The sequence below is a fragment of the Solanum stenotomum genome, chromosome 10, assembly GCF_019186545.1.
Source record: "Solanum stenotomum isolate F172 chromosome 10, ASM1918654v1, whole genome shotgun sequence".
Classification (NCBI taxonomy): domain Eukaryota; kingdom Viridiplantae; phylum Streptophyta; class Magnoliopsida; order Solanales; family Solanaceae; genus Solanum; species Solanum stenotomum.
Window position 1 is genome coordinate 33,141,197 of NC_064291.1, and position 21,359 is coordinate 33,162,555.

The 21,359-nt window shown below is 33.0% G+C and overlaps 3 protein-coding genes across 4 annotated transcripts; 1 reads left to right on the plus strand and 2 right to left on the minus strand.

Moving 5' to 3' along the window:
* The first annotated feature begins 644 nt into the window (after positions 1 to 644).
* LOC125842078 (guanine nucleotide-binding protein alpha-1 subunit) lies at positions 645 to 9,926 on the plus strand. Of its 2 annotated transcripts, none has more exons than XM_049521281.1 (14): positions 645 to 783; positions 1,929 to 2,086; positions 2,211 to 2,283; positions 2,720 to 2,757; positions 3,838 to 3,927; positions 4,103 to 4,180; positions 4,330 to 4,437; positions 6,125 to 6,226; positions 7,468 to 7,523; positions 8,109 to 8,243; positions 8,464 to 8,557; positions 8,746 to 8,805; positions 8,886 to 8,965; positions 9,386 to 9,926. In XM_049521281.1, the coding sequence occupies exons 2-14, from the start codon at positions 2,000 to 2,002 to the stop codon at positions 9,561 to 9,563; spliced, it is 1,179 nt and encodes a 392-aa protein (XP_049377238.1). In that variant the 5' UTR covers positions 645 to 783; positions 1,929 to 1,999; the 3' UTR covers positions 9,564 to 9,926. The 2 variants fall into 2 exon arrangements, with proteins under 2 accessions (XP_049377238.1, XP_049377239.1); XM_049521282.1 differs by having other exon boundaries at positions 687 to 783; positions 1,996 to 2,086.
* A 6,733-nt stretch (positions 9,927 to 16,659) lies between these two features.
* Positions 16,660 to 18,157, minus strand: LOC125843264 (uncharacterized). Its single transcript, XM_049522480.1, has 3 exons — positions 17,441 to 18,157; positions 17,242 to 17,360; positions 16,660 to 17,154 (listed from the first exon to the last, which is right to left on the minus strand). The coding sequence occupies exons 1-3, from the start codon at positions 17,949 to 17,951 to the stop codon at positions 16,738 to 16,740; spliced, it is 1,047 nt and encodes a 348-aa protein (XP_049378437.1). The 5' UTR covers positions 17,952 to 18,157; the 3' UTR covers positions 16,660 to 16,737.
* Positions 18,158 to 18,213: 56 nt separating this feature from the next.
* Positions 18,214 to 19,259, minus strand: LOC125842922 (uncharacterized). The gene is made up of 2 exons (XM_049522198.1): positions 18,697 to 19,259; positions 18,214 to 18,457 (listed from the first exon to the last, which is right to left on the minus strand). Exons 1-2 carry the CDS (start codon positions 19,257 to 19,259, stop codon positions 18,214 to 18,216), a joined length of 807 nt encoding a protein of 268 aa, XP_049378155.1.
* Between the last annotated feature and the right edge of the window lie 2,100 nt (positions 19,260 to 21,359).

Consider the following 21,359-nt stretch of genomic DNA (forward strand, 5'->3'; position numbering starts at 1 on the left):
TATTTGTTAATGAGCCATGTGCAAATATTATGTGCTAGTAGTCTTCTTCTTCTGTTTTTTTTAGAATAAAAGTGAACAAAAAGAAGGAAAAAAAAAGATACTAAGAATCAGTTTGACCATAAATTTTTTCATATATATATATATATTTTTATTTGAAAATTACTTTTTGACTATAAAAATTTCAAATTTAACTTTGAGATTATATTTCAAATTTGGAAAATAATTTATAACATATTTTTCAACTTAATTTTCACTTTTTAAGTTCTATCCAAGTACATTCAAACATGTACACTATTATAAATATTCTTTTGAAAAAAAAAAACCAATTTGAGCAAGCCCTAGTAATTAAGACAATTGTATGCAATTTGAGTAAAAGTGGCGCAGAAGATGAAATTATTCCTCTCTTAATTAAATGTTTTTATAGTTCGAGTCTTGGTTATAAATTTTTTTTAATAAAAAGTACTTTCACCTAAATAAGGCTTTATATTACACGAATCTATAATAACCGGGCTTTAGTGCGAATACTGAAAAAAGAAGTGAAGATAAGGAAAAGAAGCACTAATGTTGGCACGTTGCAAAAACAAAAGAAAAAGATATAAAAAGTTAAAAATGTGTATTGTTTTTTGGTTAGTCAAAAGTTTGAACCTTGACTCACTATGGTTAGGTAACACTATTTTCTGTGTCTTTCTTTTGTCTCTCTATAAAAACATTGTTTCTTTCAACTTTCTCTCTTTATTTATCTCTCTTTTCATCAGATCAGTGTTTCATCTTCCAGATCCTCTGGTTAGTACAGTCTTTCACTTAAATACACATCTTTATTATCTCTCTCTATATATAAAAATGTAATCTTGCTGTTTTTTTTTTCATAAAAAAAAATGCTTAATTTCCAAATGTTTTAGGGCTTGTTGTGGTTCAGAATCTAAAAATGTTGGTTGTAATAAATAGATGATTGAATTGAATGTTAAAGAAGAGGAAAATTAAAAGTTGGTAGCTGTTTTTAAGCTTTTACACATATATCTTTATGTATAAATGTTAAGTTGTTGCTTTTTTAAATGCTTTTTTCTGGGGTTAGTTTTTAAAGGTTTGGAGTGTTTCAGAATCAAGAATGCTAGTGAGTACGGTGTTGAATTGACTGTCTTTACTGTAGTTTTATTTATGTTGTTGTTATTATTATTGGAGTGGTGGGTAATTTGTGAAGAGGCTGTGTCATCTTGGATGAATTAAAGGGGGTTTTAGTCACTTCTTTGTTATTTTGGAAGTGATTAATTGTAATGTATGGTATAATTTTGTGGTTAATAGTGATAATCTTGTGAAGTTTATTTACAATTATTGGAATGAGATATGTTTGAATAGAGTGAAAGGGGTATAGATGACAGTTGAAACACACACAAACCAGTTCAACAACAACAACATACCCTAAATATATATTCCTGCAAGTGGGGTCTGACAAGGGTAGGTGTACGCAAACCTTACTTCTACTTTTGCAGGGTAGAGAAGTTGTTTCCGATAGACGCTTGACTCAAGAAAATCATTTTCAAAAAAGGTTTGAAAGAAAATAGATGATTCGTGTAGCTGACCCTAATTAATTTGCCATTGAGGCTTAGTTGATTAATAATGAGGATTCAACTGCCTTTTGTTTCTTCTCTTTCTGAGTTTCCTTGCAACAATGAAATCCTGAACTTAGTTCCCAAGTGATCGTGTGGCATTTTCATTCATACATTTGTGTATAATTGCCTTAGTTAACTCTGGGGGTTGGAGAAGGGTATCTTGAACTTTTATTGGATTGAGATGCAAACATGGGACAAGGGAGACGTACTTTGATTATTATGTGGATGCAATTGAACTGCAGTTGCAGTATAGTCTTTTGTGCATAAGTACCTTATTGGCTTATTTTTATTCTGTTAATTGTTTGTCTCTTTGAAAATTAGGCATACATGGACATCATAAAGGAGCTGTAACAACAGATTTGAGATCCCTAGTTTGACTATCACGCAGGCCTATGCTGTCGGTGGTTTTCGAAAACATGGGCTCGTTGTGCAGCAGAAACAAACACTACAGTCAAGCCGATGATGAGGAAAATACTCAGGTATGAGTTATATGAAATAGATTTGGAATTTTGGTATAGTCCATAGTGCTGTCTATAAAGCTAGGAGAGCGAAAAATATTTCTTACATAACCCCCAGTGTCCTGACTAGATCATGTGTCTTCAGACTGCAGAGATAGAAAGACGGATTGAACAAGAAACAAAGGCAGACAAGCATATTCAGAAACTTCTTCTACTTGGTAAATAAGGAAAAAAATATAGTCTTCAATTATCATATGATCTAGTTATTTCTTACTTTGTCTTTGCTTTGCCTTTCCCTTTTATGGCCACCATACCCATGTAGTGATTTATGATGCCTACAGGCTATAGGCATATTCTATTTCTACATTCAGACTTGTTATATTTGAGGAGGCAATTGGTTTTGAACTTTGCTTTTCCTCGAAGCTTCTGCTTCATAAGATGCTGGCGGAGGAAGCATAGTGAAAAAAATTTCTTTGGAATATTGTTGTAGCATAGAGGAACTTCCACCTCTGGATTGACTTATTTGTCGAATTCTTTATTCTTCCTTATCTTATAGTATTCTTTTGCCATATTTTAAACTTACTGCTGTGTGTTTGCTGGTTAATGTCCTGTTTGACTGTGCTTGCTGAATGCTGATTTTTCTGTTGTTTCAAGGTTCCGGAGATTCGGGGAAGTCTACGATTTTTAAACAGGCAAGAGATCTTATAAAATATCTATTAAGATTTCATTACTCCCAAAATGTATATGTTAATGTGTTGAAGTGTGTGACCATCTTATCTAAAAGGTTTAGTTGCCACACATCTTTATTACTTAATTATGCTTCAACGTGTTACCACATGTGCCGGATGGATCTTATCAATGTCCGTGAATGATAAATTATAGATTGAACTACCGAGCTTGATTCTTTTTGATGAGCCAATCGCGTGAACTTTTTTTCCTGATAATGGGTAGTGGTGAGACTCGAATCCAGTGGTGGAGGCAGGATTATCACCAAGGGGGTTTAGAATATGAAGAAGTAAACATGCGAAAATTACAAAAATATAAATGCAGCAAGCGGCGAAGGGCAAGACTTACCTTAACCCACTAAATTTTAATATGTCTTGTCATGCCCCATTTGACATTTCTTCTTGCTTTTGCCTTTGCTCCGTCAAGCCCTTTTTAAAAATTGTCTTTTTTTCCTTTCATTTTGTAGTGTTCTACTTTATTTTAAACGCTCTTTTTCACCGGATTTGTGACCCTTCAATCATGTATTATCTTTGAAATTGTAAAGGTTCTATAAAAATGTGTAAAAGATTGAATTACTAATATAATAATACATATTTAGTACTCAACAACCAATTTTCTTTTTTTGAAAAGTACTCAACAACATCAATATTTTAAATGATACAAGTATAGCTGGAAGTTGTTGGGAATGCGAAAGGTAAAATAGGGGAAAATACTGCAGTGAGCGAGACTTTAACTAGTGACCTTGGGAAAATTTTGAACCCCCTTGACCACAGAGATAAACTTCTTGGCTGTGTCAAATGGATTTATTATGGAATATATACACATAAAAATTAAATTTTACCTGTATATACGGCAAAGGCGGTTCCACCCCTAGCTCCGTCCCTGCTCGAACCCAAGACTTTTGCCTGCTATGATAACGTGTTAAATGTATCATTTCATCTTAAAGTTTAAGTTGTTAGAGAGCAAATTTTTATTTACTTTTATCATATGTTCTGCAAAATGTGTTTCTCTTAACTCCAGTGTGCTCTATTATTTCTGCCATGCAGATAAAACTCTTGTTCCAAACTGGCTTTGATGAAGCAGAGCTAAAGAACTACATCCCTGTGATTCATGCCAATGTTTATCAGACAATAAAAGTACGGAATACTTGAAAGGGTGTGTTGGTTATTTCCTTTTTTGCAAAATAGGTGCTGCTTGTTAGAGAGACATGCATATATAGAAATATCATACACATGATTGATAATGAGTGTCAATTACCATGTGTCATGGATACTGACATTCTTACATGGTGGGTGCTTGGTTCCATAACAGATATTACATGATGGATCAAAGGAATTAGCTCAAAATGAATTAGAGGCCTCAAAGTATCTTCTATCAGCTGAAAATAAGGTTTGTGTTATTCGTTCTTATGCAATTACCAGATATTTGGGCTGTCATCTTGAAGTCATTTGGCCAAGGGAAACCCATGAAAGTGAAGGAATGAGATTGCTTGTCGTACTTAACTGCATAAACATAAACACGTATTTCTTTGGCTCCAGGAGATCGGCGAGAAGCTTTCAGAAATTGGAGGCAGGTTGGATTATCCTTGCCTGACTAAGGATCTGGTGCAGGATATTGAAGCTCTTTGGAAAGATCCTGCTATTCAAGTAATTTTGCTTTGGGTTAAGCACTTTGATTATTTATTTCAGTTTCAAGTACTTTCTTTGGGCTCGTTGATTTGTATAAACTTCACAAAAATATTGTTTTTTACTTATATAAATAAATGATATTTGAAATGATCAATTCATTGAAATCAATCAATCAACAATGCCTCAATCCGTAACTAGTATTTTAAAAACCCCAAAGTAGTTGGATTTCTCGGCATGGTTTAGTATATATTCTGCTCTCTTCGGAGAATTTCACGTCTCCTTCTAATGCCATTTGTTGGTTTGTCTTTAAGGAAAAATCAGGAGTTCTGCAAAACTAGAGACTTTAAAATCTTACTCTTATTCCTAATCGATCTAATGTGAAGAGCACCTTCATTTAGGATTCCCTTGTTCCATTTTAGCACCTTCATTCACTAAAGTGTCGTACCTTCAGACTGGTGCATTTGGATGGACATGTCTTGATAATCTGAACCTTATCTCATTTTATTGTGTATCTATGTTGCTTGCACTTTTTTCCTATAGGGCTTAGTGGATGATACTTGAGCTAGTGGGAGATAACAGGTACCTAGTGGGATAGTTGAGGTGTGTGCGAGCTGGTCAGTTATCACCGTCATAAAAATATGTATGTTACTTGCACCTTTTGTCAGAGGTGCTTATCCTAATTTTGTCTAGACTTATATGACTGCAAATTCATCTTAACTGTCACATTTTTAAGACACTCATCTTGGGAATATTTTTGGGCTGTAAAGGCCCATCATTCACTCCCATGCTGCCCGTCTTTGCTTTTCACTATATTTGATATCTTCCCATCGCATAACGATCTCATAATACTCCACATCAGTCATCTCTTCTAACTCTATATGCTACATCTTTGTCTATCGTGGCATTCATTCTCCTGAAAGACTGAGCTTAGATATCTAAACTATTCATATTTAGCACCACAATCCATCACTTTACCTTCATTTTTCTTGTGTGTGCTAAACTGGCAATGCATATAGACCGTCTTACTTTAACTTGTCCCAAAGCCTCTTTCTTTAGATTGCTTTTCCATAGTTCTAATTTTTAATCTCATTGAAGCAAATCACTTTAGTATGTGATTATTCATACAATAGCTGATCAGAGATTCTGATTAATAAAATAGATGATTGAATCAGGTATAAGATCCGAAATATATGAACCCTTAGGGTGTGTTCAGAATGAAGGAAAATGTTTAAAATAGAAAATATTTTCTAGGAAAATATGTGGGTATCTTACTTGTTTTCTTGTGTTCAATATGTAAGCAAAAAATCTTATCCTAAAAGCATTTATGAATATTTCTAGTTTATAAAAAAAAAGCATTTATGTATATTCTAGACAAATACTATGGGAGGTAGGCTAGGGGTGTGGGGTGGTGGGGATAGGGGCTATGGGGGTAAGGGTGTGAAGATGAGGTGTGTTGGAGGGTGGAGACACAATTAATGTGGAATGCCACTTGTGGAACTTGTTTTTCCTACTTCCACTAGGGAAGTCATTTTCCTCATTTTTAAAGAACTTGTTTTCCTATAGAAAATGTTCTCGAAATTTTTTGACCAATCGAACATTGGAAAATTGGAAATCATGTCTCCCTCCGTAACGAACACACCCTTAATCTTTTATTGAGTAAAGATTAACTTTTCTTTACTCTGATTGAGTTCTTTCTTTCTTGTAGGAAACTCTGTTACGTGGTAATGAGCTTCAGGTTCCAGATTGTGCCCATTATTTCATGGAAAACTTGGAGAGATTTTCTGATATACATTATATTCCAACAAAGGTAAGAAATATCAATGAGGTTTTTCCCGTTTAAGAGTTGTGCTTTCATTGCTATAATAAAATCTATTCTTATTTTCATATTGAATTTGCAAAGAAATCATAATCATCTGTTCTCCAACTCTTATCATAAAACTATCCTCAACATGATGTTGAATTCACAATTGTACATATCAGTTTTGGCTCAGATGCATTAGTGGAAGTATTTTATGTTTGAGTTTTGGTCTTAGGGATGTCAAACTGTCGATGTAAACTGGAAAGAATGGTAGTCTTGACATGTATAACTTTGACAGGCTGGACCAAACCAATTGTCTTTCTTATCTCATTTTAGCCCACCCATTTGACAACCCTGGTGTTGGTAAATATTTCAAAATTCAAACTGCAGCTTGCTATTGTTGAAATTTACTTTTAGTTAAGGCAGTATATTTTAGTCTAATAAGTTGCTTAGGTTTAGGATGATTTGAATTTTAAATTTCTATTAGGTTTTGTTTAGTTGAGATGCAGTATTAGGTTTTTTGAATTTTAAATTATGCAGATTTTGTGTTTTAAGTTGGTTATTTAAAGCCCTTATATGCTTCACAAAATCATTGAGAGACATTTTTAATCAATACTTACAACCTTTTTGCTGCACCATCTTTTTGAAGAAAAATAACAATTATAGTTAAATATGCTGTTTAACACCCAAGATACTTGGTATTACAGTACGCTTGCCCTTGCTTACTGTATATGCCTGTATATAATTTTCTATTACGTTAGTGGCGTTCTTTATATAGGAAGTGTAAGTGTAAGAAGTGCAAGTGTTGCTTGTCTATTGCTGGTAAAGGAAAATGTGGTTCATCTATCAAGTTCTTATAGTTGCTGTTCAGTTACTCTCAATTGCTATAATTTCTTTCTTCATGCATAGTATCTTGGATTGCATCTGGTGAATTGTATAAATTTTCTTATCTAAAGATGGATTACTTTTATTTTATCTATTTATTGTACTCTTATACTCTCCTTTAAGTGCTGGTTAGATACTTTTCCTAGCCAAGCACAACAAAATTCTTTGATGAAGGAATCTTGTCTGTTCCATTCATGTTAAATTGTCTATAGACTACCTCATTTAAAATTGTAAGATGTTAGAGAGAAAAAACTTTGTTTATTTAATGATGTCTTTAACACTGATACCATATATGCATTACAGCTGGTTTTATTTACTTTATTGGAGATCTTAATATAGTACTCATTTTTCTTGTTATCTTGTAGGAGGATGTTCTTTTTGCCCGGATTCGAACGACAGGTGTCGTTGAAATACAGTTCAGGTGAATTTTCACGCATCCTTGAACTGTCCATTTCCTAAAACCTCACTTTTAGTGGTTTTTTACATTTTGATCTCTTAAAGAAGTGTTGGTTTAATCTAGAGCCTAAAAACTACTACCTTTTACTGGATTTGCAAGCAAAGTGAAAGAGCTATCTGAACCACTACTTAGTTTTCTTTGTTCTGTCGGAACAAGACATATGTTGGTTGAAATCCATCCTACTATCTCTTTTTTAGGCAGGCCCTATCTGCCTTGAAGAGCAGGCTTATATACACGTCTTTCTTCTTGTAGCATTCAATGAACTACGTGATATGCTTCTCTGTGTGAAGTCATAGTCATGCTGTTGAAATATTATTAAAGTAGTTGATGTGCAGTTCCTGTTTATCCCTCATCTGTTGCTTAGGTGCCTACTTGTGCCTGTCAAAGTAGGTACATTTATATGTCCTTTCATTTCTTGATTATGATCCAGTGCTTGTGGTCCTCGAACGATGCAATTGTTTATGACTTTGTATTTTTGTTTTCTTACAATGTACATTGTATTCTTTCTACTTACGATGGATAGCTTTATAACTACCAAAATATCTTCAGTCCAGTTGGAGAGAACAAAAAAAGTGGAGAAGTGTATAGGCTTTTTGATGTTGGAGGTCAGAGAAATGAGAGAAGAAAGTGGATTCATCTATTTGAAGGTGTAACAGCAGTTATATTTTGTGCTGCTATTAGTGAGTAAGATTTCTGTTCCTAACTTTCTGAAATTTCTAACATCATTTACTTTTAAGTCAACCCAAATCTGGACTTGATCATAAGTAGCAGTACGTGGATCATGTAGCTTTCCAGAATGAGAAAGGAAATAAATCATTAATTAATCTAGGTCAAAAGGATTTGAAATTTGTGAGTAGGAAATGATGCAATTGCATATTTACGATTGTTCTATTTCTCACTTCAGGTATGATCAAACTCTATTTGAGGATGAAAGAAAGAACCGAATGATGGAGACCAAGGAACTCTTTGAGTGGGTCTTAAAGCAACCATGTTTTGAGGTCAGTTTTTTGTGTCTGCTAGAGGACAATGCTTGGTTCGGGATCTTGAATTATACAACATCCACTTGTATCAGCTTGTACTCATGAATCTTTTTTGTTATATACATTTGCATCACTTCTTTTGGGTTGTTTTAAAAAAGCAAATAAATCAGACCAGTTAGGAAGTTGACACTTTATTCTTTGTGCAGAAAACTTCCTTCATGCTGTTTCTCAACAAATTTGATATATTTGAGCAGAAGGTTCTGAAAGTAAGTACATTTTATCTAGTAGCGGTGTCTGTCTGTGGAACTGTTCTTTCTCATCTAAGAATAATATCCCGTGGTTGTAGGTGCCCCTCAACACTTGTGAGTGGTTTAAAGATTACCAGTCAGTTTCAACAGGAAAACAAGAGATTGAGCATGCTTATGAGTAAGTTTTTTTCATGTGCAGTACTTTTTATAAATGAGAACATATTGATCCCACAGATGGATTTCTTGGGTTCTTCAAGAAATACTAGAATTTTCCTGATTTGCTTTTCATCACATAACTAGGGAGAAAATTAATTTTCTCAAGCTACTCACAATTAATTCACGTAACTTCTCTGTAGGACTTCTAGCAGTCTATAGCTATTACGATTGACTTGCACTTTAGATGGGATAGCATAGTTAATTTATCTGTGTGTTTTTAATTCTACTATATTGGTCTATTTTCTGCTTTTTGGGTTTATCATTATGAACCAATATTTTGGATCTTGAGGACGTGGCCAGAGCTCATAGTCTTTCCTTCGACATTCTTGTTTATTCACGTGCTAAATGGTCTATTTCTGTATTTTGATGATGTACTCTTTAGGTTTGTAAAGAAAAAATTTGAGGAGTCATATTTCCAATGCACTGCACCAGATTGTGTGGACCGTGTGTTTAAGATCTATAGAACCACAGCCCTTGATCAGAAGCTTGTAAAGAAGACGTTCAAACTGGTAGACGAGACCCTGAGAAGGAGAAACCTCTTTGAAGCAGGTTTATTATGAAATTCTTTAAATTTTCAAAAAAAAAAAAAAAACAGAAATGTTCATACCTTTGAAAGATGCATACAAGTTTTGAACAGTGAGGTTCAAATACAGAAAAAACAGGCTATGGTGGGGTTGGGGGTATCATATCAGATTCAACAATTTAAGTTTTGTCCATGTTAGGTCTCTAAGCACATATTTCTTTCTATATCCCGGTATTGTTATGTTCTACTTACAAAACAGATGGATCAAAACAAAAATTGATATTCTATTGATGTTCATTTTGTTGAATGTTGTAACATTCTCACAGCGCGAAGTTGTACATGCATTGTTGGTTAACCTTTTTCTATCTCGTGCTTTATTTAGTTTATCGTTTAGCTCTTACCCAGCTTAAGCTATTATTGTGATGTTATTCCAAAAGCCTGTTCAAGATTTCAACTAATTCTCAGTCAGCTTCAGTGTTGGTTTACAACCCCCTATGGTGAATTTTTTTCCCTTCAACTTTTATGGTCTTTGAATGTTGTGGTTTTAGGTTTTAGTTAACTTTTGTGGTCTTTGAAATACAAGTAGGGCTGTCCATAATCCAATCTCTTGTATGTTGTCTAGCTAGCCAAGGAAAATACACAAACATTTTGGTTTTATTTGGTCATGAAATTAATGTGAAAGTTAACTTTCTGATTTTAGGTTTCTTTGTGTTCTTATTGCATGTATTATGTAGTTAAACTTATATAATACGGATCGTTTTACAAAATCAGGTCACCTAAAAGATAAAAATATTTATGGTGCGACATTGACAATGAATTGATGTGTAATAGTATGGACAAATTTTTGGACATGTGACAAGAATTTCTCTACGAAAGAAAGAAAAATCAACTTCAGTGTTTGTTTGGTCAAGCGGTCAAAAATAACTTATTTTGATTTTTTTTTTTTGAAAAAGTACTTTTCAAAAACTACTACCTCTAGAGGAAAGTAGTTTATGTTTGGTTAATCCATTTGAAAGGTATTTGGTGATTGTTGTTTGACAAATCTTCTTAAAAATATATTTTTGAGTATTAAATTACAAAGCAATGGATATGTTCTATTAAAATTATTTTAAATATTTATGATGAAAGATTTTAGTTAAGTTTGTATATTTATTAAATTAAAATAGAAGATATATATTAAAATTTTTCAATCAATATAACACACAAATAATTTAAATGAAATATTAGATATTAGTATAAGATTAACATGATAATTTAAATATACTACTCACTATATTCAACAATAGTTGTCGACTATTGACTTTGCACACTTCTTAAACTATAAATAAAAGAGTAATTTTTTTTATATCACCTTTGAATATAATAAATATAATGTATTGAAAAATACAATAGGGAAATGATTATAATTAATGATAAGGTAAGTTAGGAATCAATAAAATTATCTATTGATTTCATAAAGTGGACAAGTATTATTGTCATAAAATAATATAATGAACAACTATTGTTGGACGGAGGAAGTACAAAACATCAAACAATATAAATTAAAAATTATTCCACAATTGTCATTCGTAGGACCTTTATTTGGATGTTAACTGTACACAAAAATATGATAATGAAAATTGCATTGTAAAGGTTCCAATGAATACCCCAGTTCCGTTTCTCAAAATTTAAATCAGGTCAGCTTTGATCAAAATATAATACTTTCTTGGTTATACGACATGAGAAGAATACAGTTTAACATTTTTTTCCTATAAATTTTCAAATATTTGAAATTTAATGAAAGATATATGTTAATCTAACCTTTTTTTCTACGTATAAATGCACATTATATATAAAGCATATTCGTAATTAATGACATTATTCTTTATTAACAAAAAAAAGAAAAAAAGATAAACAAATAATAATCTTATAGGTGATGCATGGATACTTGTATTCAAAATTAAAAGGAAATGATCTATTCTTCTATTTTTATACTAAAAGAAAATAATGTTTTATGATAAAAATTCAATAAATTAATGAAGAATATATTGATAAATATGTATTTATGATAAGGATAGTTTTGTTTTAGAAAAAAATTGCTTCTGGCTTTTTTTTTCAATAACCAAAATTTTTAACTTTTTCCCAACAACAAAAAAACTATTGCTATTGCTATTCAAAAGCACTTTTACTTATTGCTAAACACCTTGAATTTTTTAATAAATACCTTAAATTCATCCAATTACTTTTAATAAATAAATAAATTTATACTAAGTTTACACTAAGGGTGTGGTTGGCACAGTTGTTTTCAAATTTTTATTTTATATTTGATTGGCCAAAATATTTTTTAAAATATTTTCTTTAAGAAAATAAGTTTCCTAAAAATAAGAAAAATAATTTTCTTTTTAAAAGAAAAGAGTTTTATAAGTGACATTTCAAGTTTATTGTCTTCTTTCCACCCATCAAATACCCTTAAGGCCTCAACTCCCACACAAAAATAATTTATCAAACACACAAAAAAGGAAGAAGTAAAAAATACACTTATGTTCCAAATATAATTTTCCATTGAAAATATTTTTATTAATACCAAACACAACCTAAGTAGCAATATAAATAAAAACAAAGGTGATTCAAGTAATACCTCTTATTCACCCTCGTGATCAGTCTCTATCTAAATTGGTGATGAAGAGAATTGTCCATTTTATCTTTGTCATAAGTCATAACTATCTAAATAGGCATACATCCATCGGGTGACATAATGGATAATTTATATGGCTACTTATTCAAATTAATTCATTTTAAATAGGTTGGATATCCAATCTGTTTAAAATGAGAAAAAGAATGAATAAAACTTATATTATTCATTTAAAAGCGGTAGTTTTATGATAAAATGGATAAAAGAGGTTCTTTCATAAAATGAAGAATAATAAAAATAAGAATATGGCATTAATATATTTTTTAGAGGGTAAGATGGTCAGGGTAGGGAAATGGGTGTGATAAGGAAAAAAAATGATTTTTTTTCTAAAAACAAATTACTTTTCTTGGGAGGGGTGGAGTGATAAAAAAATTAAATTGTTTTACACTTTTTGGGGGTAGGGGTGGGGTCGTGGGGTGGGAGTTGGGATAGTGGGATGGTAAAAAATTAAAAAAATAACTTCAAAAAGTTTTAATTTTTTTTTGGGGGGAGGGGGGGAGGGAGAGTTGAGTAAAAGTTTTTGCTTTTGAATATTTTAACAAGAGCCTCGTTGACATCAAATTTTGGTATGATATTTATCAAAATTAATACTTTTAAGTATTTTATTTGTTAAATAGTTCAAAATATAGGTTTTGCAGTTTTAAAGCAATTTTTTGATAATTATTCTTATTTTTGGAAAATATTAGGATGTTTATCGATTAATTTTGATTATATTATTTTTTGTCACAATCAGTTGAATGTGTTGTGAATCTTAGTTAACTAAATCATTATTTTCTGTTAAATTGCATTTTTTACATGTCATTCATTATATTCATTTTATTTGTTACTTTTATTAATATTCATATTGGTGTTATTTAGCACAGTCTAGAAATACATTAAAAACAGATAAAGAATTGTATACGCATATATTTTATTAACTAGTGGTTTTGGCCCACGATTTAAAGATAATTATATTGTACTAAGATGTTTTTCAATTTTCTATTTAAACAATTACTTGGTCACTAAGTTAGGGGGTGGTAGATCAAATATTTTAGGGTTAGGATTTTTTTTTTGAGATTTTATAAGAAGGGTCTTCATTAGGATTTCCAGCAAGCCGTCGGAGCTCCGGTGACTAGTCCACCACCAAAAAAGACCTCAACTTCATTTTTTCTTCCTTTTCCATTGTCACTGTTTCCACAAAACCACCAGATCTTTCTCAAGTTCACCACCTGAGCACACACCTCTGTTTCCTTCCATTGTTCTCCGACGAGATGCCATCAAAAAATTGTTGCCACTTCGCCAATTCCGGCGAAACCACACAACTCTCCCTCCCTTTCTCTGTTTTCGACCGGCTCCAAGCCAAAACTTCATGAACTCCACTAGACCCCAACCAGAAATGCCATATCCAACCTGACTCAAACCCCATGCGAGCTCCAAGCTCTGCCAAAACCACCAAGTTTATAGTTCTGGTGAAAACCAAAACCCACACCAAAAGTCGCGAAGTCTGTGTAGGATTTATATACTTTAATACACATCATGATCTTAAACATGATAATCTTACGTAAAGAATGTTAGGGGCACATACCTGATGCGTAAAACATCATCACAGAGAAAAGCGGAAGCGTTAGTCGTAAATTAATTTCTACTTCCTTACCCTAGCCTTATGTTACCACAACCGTCAGCGATGGAATTAATGTAGATAATATGTGGTAACCCTAATAGGTGGAGGGAGGACCATTTATAGAGGTTAAGACTTAATTTGGTACGTCCATCAACTAACCAATGTACAGACATGATCTATTCTTCATTAAATATTATTTATGGTATTACTTGGGTCACAAGTAAACTTGAGCCACAAGTAAACTTGGGTCATAAATAAGAGATTATTCTTACATTCTACCACTTGGCCCAATGACCATATAATATTAATATTTCATAAACATTAGTTGCGCATAAAATAAATCTCTTTTATAATGTCCATCATACATACCACAATATAACAAACTACTAATGCGAGTTATGGCAGTTGTACATAAATTTAAAGCTACATACTTCCTTTCATATACTACTACATTAGCAACCTATCATACTAGGTTCATAAGGTATAAAACATATAACATTACGGTCCACAATTATGTCTCACAGAGACTTATCTTGTAATATCTCAAAATCATAAGGTGTACACCATTATGAGAAACAAGAGATTCATTAATGTATATTAGAAACACATAATTGATCTCAGAGTGGAAAAAAATTATAAATATATCAATCATAAGTACAACCAAGATTCATTTTTTGAATATGTTCTTTAAATGTCTTTGGTTGTAAGCCCTTTGTTAACGGATATGCAATCATAAGATCAATTTTAATATTCTCAAGTAACATTCTTTGTTTCTGAACTTCTTCCTTGACAGTAAATTACTTTAATTTCATATGTTTGACACCTTTGGAGTACTTATCGTTCTTGGAGAAGAATACTGCTGCAGTATTATCATAATAATTTTTCAGCGGCTTGGTAATGGTGTCGACAACCCCAAGTCCTGAAATGAAGTTCCGCAACCATAATAATGAATTGTGGCTCCATAGCATGCCACAAATTCATCTTACATTGTGACTGTAGCAATGACAGATTGTTTAACACTCTTCCATGATATTGCTTCTTTAGCTAATACGAACAAGTAACCAAATGTGGACTTTCTAGTGTCAACACATCCAACAAAATCTGAATCTGAGTATCCAAAACTTTTAAGCAATTGAATCTCCTATACATGAGCATGTAATCCTTTGTTCCTTTCAGGTACCTCAAGACTTTCTTTGCTGTTATACAGTGATCAATTTCAGGTTTACTTTGATATCTCCCTAACATTTCGACCGTAAAAATAATATCCGGTCTTGTGCAAGTTTGAACATACATCAAACTTCTAACAATAGAAGAGTAAGAAATCTATTCCATTTCCTTTCGTTCTACATCATTCTTTGGGCATTGCATGAGATTAAATTTGTCTCCTTTTGAATAGAAACTATTCCTGCTGAACAATTGTTCATGTTAAATCTCTCTAAAACTCTTTCGATATAGCCTTTTTGAGACAGTCCTAATAATCCTTGTGATCTATCACAAAATATTTCTATCCCTATCACATAGGATGCCTCACCAATATCTTTCATTTCAAAGTTCATAGAGAGAAAATTTTTCATCTCACGTAATATGCCTAAATCATTAGCAACAAGTAAAATGTCATCAACATACAAGACTAAAAATATAAACTTACTCCCACTGATATTTTGGTATATACACCGATTAACGGTAATCTCCTTAAATTCAAAAGATGTTATGGTATCATTAAACTTTATATACCATTGGCTTGAGGCTTGTTTGAGCCCATATATTAACTTCTTTAGTTTAGACACTATTTGATCTTTTTCTTTAATTTCGAAATCCTCTGGTTGGTCCATATAAACATCCTTCTCAAGGTCTCCATTAAGAAATACATTTTTCACATTTATTTGGTGTAACTCTAAATCATAATGAGGTACCAAAACCAAAATAATTCTTAATGAGTTTTTCTTTGAGACCGGTGAAAAGGCGTGTTTCAAATCAATGCCTTCTTTTTGAGTGTATCCCTTGGCAATAAGTCTGGCTTTATATCGCCCAATATTACCATTTGAATCGCGTTTGGTCTTGAAGACCCAACTACACCCGATTCTTTTAGAGTTTTCTGGTAATTAAATAAGATCCCAGACTTTGTTGTATTCCATGAATTTTAACTATTCATTCATGACATCAATCCATTTGTCAAACTCAACACTTTTTATGGCATGTGAAAATGAAATCAGATCTTTATTAATTTTAATGTCAAAATTTGACTCTTGCAAATAAATCACATAATCATTTGTTGTTTTTCTTTCTCTTTGAGACTTCTTTAATGGCATTGTTTGTAGTTCATTTGAATCAGATACTTATGAGTTAGTTCCTTCTTGAAGTGTTTCACCTAAATGTTGCTCAACATCGTTAAAGTGTTCTTCAATAAGAGGAACAATATTTGTTATTGGTGCGGAAGTAGGTACATTAAATATTTACCTTTACCTCATTAATTTTCACTTTGTCATTCAACACTCCCACTAACTTCACCATTCTCAATGAATTTTGCATTACCAGTTTCAACAATTCTCGAACTATGATTTGGACAGTAAAACCTACACCCTTTAGATTTCTATGGATAAGCAATAAAGTAATCACTTACCGTTCGAGAATCTAATTTCCTTTCATGTGGCTTATAAACTCTAGCTTTCGCTGGACAATCCCAACCATCAGTGTTTTGGGAAGCGAGAAGCGAAAAAAAGCGACGAGGGCTCGCTTCACAGAAGCGAGAAGCGAGAAGCGAAGCGCACGCTTTTTTTAAGTAAAGCGATATTTAGTATAAAAATAAAAAAATATTAAATAACTGAATAGAGGTAATATATTCTTAGATTAAAAGTAAATAGATAGTCAATAATACTCATAAGTCATAACATATAAAGCAAAAAATCAAAAACATAATTAAATCACAAAAGAATCAAACTCCTATTCTTCAACAAGATCCTCAAACTCTTCAAGTGCCATAACCAAGGGTTCTACTTGGTCATCATCTTCTTCATCATCAGAAGGCTCATCAACAAGGTTTCGACTTGAACTGGAACCTCTAGCTCCTCTTTCATTGCCCCTTAAAGTACTCCCCCTAAAACTATAAATATTCTCCTCAACACCACTTGCCATAGAAACATCACCATAAGTGAGACTTTCTCCTTCATACACTTCTTCATCTTGGTGATCTTGGGGTGCTCCGGTTAACCATTCATTTGCCTCATCAATACTATCCAACAAAATTGGATCAATGGTATTACGAGCATTGTAACGACGCGCCAATGTTCTATTATATTTGATGAACACTAGATCATTGAGGCGTGTCAACTCAAGCCTATTTCTCTTTTTACTATGAATCTGCACATAGTAGAAAGGAATTAATAGGAGGACTTAGGATGATTAAGATACCTATTAATTTAGTAATAATGTAATGTAGTTTCTCACATGTTCATACACGCTCCAATTTCTCTCACAACCGGATGCGCTACAAGTTAAACTTTGCACTCTAATAGCAAACTGTTGCAAGTTTGGGACATTATGACCATATTGCATCCACCATTCAACTGTAGAAGAGTTATTTTAAAAGATGTGTAATAACTTAAAAGTTGAAGCTTTAAACACAATTAAAAGATGAAATTCTCACCTGGTGACCTTAAGGTTCTAGCTCTAATGGTTGATTCAATTCCAAGTAGGCCATCCGCTTTCATGTACACACCAAGCTCCTCCCCTATTTTGTCTTGCAAATTTTTATCTGGGATCATCCTCTCAACACATTTATGATATCCCTGCCACACATCTTCAGTTAAAATTTTCATGTCATTATTTTTATAATAGAGCCCTGGGTTCAAAATGTGTCCCGCTGCATGCAAAGGTTGATGAAGTTGATTTGTCCACCTTGCATCAATGATTTCAAAAACACTCTTATATTTTCTTGTATCATAATTGAATGCCTTTTCAATACTTTTTTTGGCCCTGTCCATGGCTTCATAAATGTAACCCATTGGTGGTTTTTTCTCCCCATCCACCATACGAAGTACATGAATTAAAGGACCACCAACTCTAAGTGCTTGAACAACGCCATTCCAAAAAAAATGGACTAATGATGTGTCTTGCAACTTCTTTACCAAGAGTTTCCTTTGAATAGATACTCTCATTCCATTCAGTTGACATAAACAAAGTTCTCAAATTTTTCTTTTGCTTATAAAAACTATACAAAGTCAAAAAAGCTGTTGCGAATCTTGTCTTGGCGGGTTTTACCAAATTTCTTTGCTTTGAGTATCTCCTCATCATATTCAACAACAATGCCCTTTGATTGATATAAGAATGTACCTTGACTGCCTTACCAAAAACTGTTAAAAAAAATGGTAGTTAAAATGTAAAGAAACTAACATAAAGTTTAAAAAAGAAAATTAAATATCAAGACTCAAGTTCACCTGTAGAATACGGGGCTTCTTTGAAAATGTCACCAAACATCAAGTTAATACAGTGAGCAGCACAAGGAGTCCAGAAAATATGTGGGAACACTCCCTTCAACATGTTACCCGCTTTTTTGTTCTCACTTGCATTATCAGTCACAACTTGTACCACATTTTCCTTGCCTATCTTCATGATAGTCTTCTCAAACAAGTTAAACATCTTATTAGAATCGGTAGAAGAGTCACTAGCATCATAAGATTCAAGAAACACACTCCCTCATGGAGAATTCACCAAAACATTAATGACCATTTTCCCATTCCTTGCTGTCCATTTATCCATCATAATGGAACAACCATATGTTTTCCATTGAACCTTATGTTCTTCTACTATCTTGTTTGTCTTTTCCACCTCCTTTTTTAGAAAAGGAACTCTTACCTCATGATAGGTGGGGGGCTTCATTCCAGGGCCATATTGGCCAACTACCTCAATGAATTCACCAAAACTCTCTGTGTAATAACACAATTGAAAGGAAGCCCTGCATCATACATCCACCTAGCAAAAGCAGATACAACACGATCCCTCAAAATCTTTCTAGAAGATTCTAAGTCAATAGGTCCACCTTTTCTCTTTTCGTTTGGTTTTTGCGAGAAATAGAGATTCATAGGACCCTTGATAGTGCTATTGATGGAAGACCCACTCCCACTACTTGAAGGCATCATTTGATGCTTTGAGGGAGGCCCCATTGGCATATTCACTTCAGCTTCATCATCATCCATTTCATCATTATCAACAAGATTAACCATGGATGCTTCATGGTTCATTTGAATTTTAAACTCATTTTTCTTCAACAAATATTCTTTGATCTCTTCCTTCACTTTATCTGGGACGTTCGGGCATACTTTTACATCTCTATAGCCACCGATAAGATGCTTTTTGTGACGAAATATTCCGCCATTGTATGTCACATCACAAAAGCTACATTTAACTTTTGTGTTACTACCCATAGGAGTTCCATACGCCCAAGCCGGATCCCTTTTTTGTGACATTTTGAATAAGAAAATACAACTTCACTAGTTACTACAAGCAAAAAAGAAGTGTCACTTAGTAACAAAACAACAAATTTACTAAGTAAGAAAAATAAAGACTATTAAGATTTAAGAGCAGCAACTAGAGCAGTCACACTGTATTGAAATAAAAAAAAAACAGAGCAGCAAGCATACACACATCATTGATCACAGTCACTATATAGAAATAAAAAAGAAAACAGAGCAGCAAAAGAATTGGAAAAAACAGAGCAGTAATATTAATTGAAAAAAAAAGTAGGTCAGTAATAGAGATTGAAAAACAGAGCAGCAAACAGAAATTGGAAAAGAAAAATACAGCAATAAAAATATAGATAACACCCAGCAGCAACCAAAAAAAAAAAAAACAGTAACAGCAGCCTCGCAGAGAAGAAGAGAAGAAGAGAAGAAGAAGAAGAAGAAGAAGAAGAAGAGAACTTACAGCAGTGGCAACCTGGCAGCAACCAAAAATAGAAAAAAAATCGCAGAGCAGTCACAAAGAATAAGAGAAGAAAAGAAGAGAAGAGAAGAAGAAGAAACTTACAACAGCAGAGAAGAAGAAGAGAACTTACGCAGCAGAGAAGAAGAAGGAGAAGAGCAGTCGCAGCTTCTTAGTCCAAAAAAGAATTTGAAGTCGCGAAAGAGTATATTAAGTCGCATAAGGATTTCAACAATTAAAAAAAAAAAAACTTACAATTTTAAAAAAAGAAACCCTAAACTGTTACCTTGTCAAAAAAAAAAAAAAAAAATCCTAATTAGCGCTTTTTCAAATTAAGCACGCTTTTTTTACGCTTTTGCTTTTCTGCGCTTCTCGCTTCTACAGTAGAAGCGAGCGCCTTTCAATGTCGCCTTGCTTCACGAAATAAAAGCGCAAGGGCCGGGCCTCGCCTCGCTTCTCGCTTTAAGCGTGCTTTTCTGCGCTTTTTACAACACTGCCAACCATGTAAGTGTCTTAAACTAGGCTTCCTTCCAGTCTACAGTTTAAAAGAGGTCTTTGAAACTGCCTTACTAGGAATCCTATTCAATAAATTTACAACGGTTTTAAGAGCATACATCCATAATGATTTGGGTAATGAGAAATTACTCACCATATCACTAACCATATCTATAAGTGTTCGATTATGTCTTTTTGCAACACCATTTTTTAGGTGTTCCCGACATAGTATATTGTGCACATATGCCATGTTCTTCAAGGAATTTTGTAAATGGATCTAGACATTGTCCTGATTTGTTATACTTATTAAATCACCACCTCTATCTGACCTAATGATTTTCACTTTTCTATCTAATATTCTTTGAACCTCATTAACGCGCTCTTTGAGAGCGCCTGCTGCTTGAGATTTTTCTTTAAACAGATATATAAATTCATAACATGAAAAATCATCGTTAAAGGTGATAAAATATTTTTCTACATCAAAAGATGGAATATCAAAGGGTTAATAAATATCGGAGTGTATACTTTCAAGAAGTTGAGTGCTCCTTGTGGCACCTTTCTTGATATGTTTGGTTTGATTTTCTTTAATGCAATCCAAACATATATCAAGATCAACAAAATTGAGATTCAGAAGAATCTCATATTTTAATAATCTTTTAATATTTCTTTGGATACATGACCCAAATGTCTATGCCACAAATAAGCAGAACTTTCATTTAGTGATAGAGTCCTTCCTTTTCTAAAAAAACGACACACATCAGCCTTGAGTTCCTTATGAGCATCCTATGAAACTTTAGCAGGTGCTTTCTTCTTCTTAAACTTGTTGGCCTTCACTTTAAGTCCTTTACCAGCTCCTTGGTCCATGATGTTAATGGAATGACCTTCTTGTTTCTTAAGTCTTGAATCTTCTTGAGTAGACATACTGGAAAATTCACTAACATACCACTTATCCTTAATAATGTTATAGTTAATTTGGAATGGTTCATACTCAAGAGACAATGAGTTCAAATAAACTGAACCAAGAAGGTGTCATCCACTTTCATCCTCAAGGTTCGATGTCTTACTGCAATGTTAGTCATCTCGATGATATGATTTTGCATACTACGTGATCCATCAAACTTCATGGTCATGAGTTCAGCCATTAGTATACA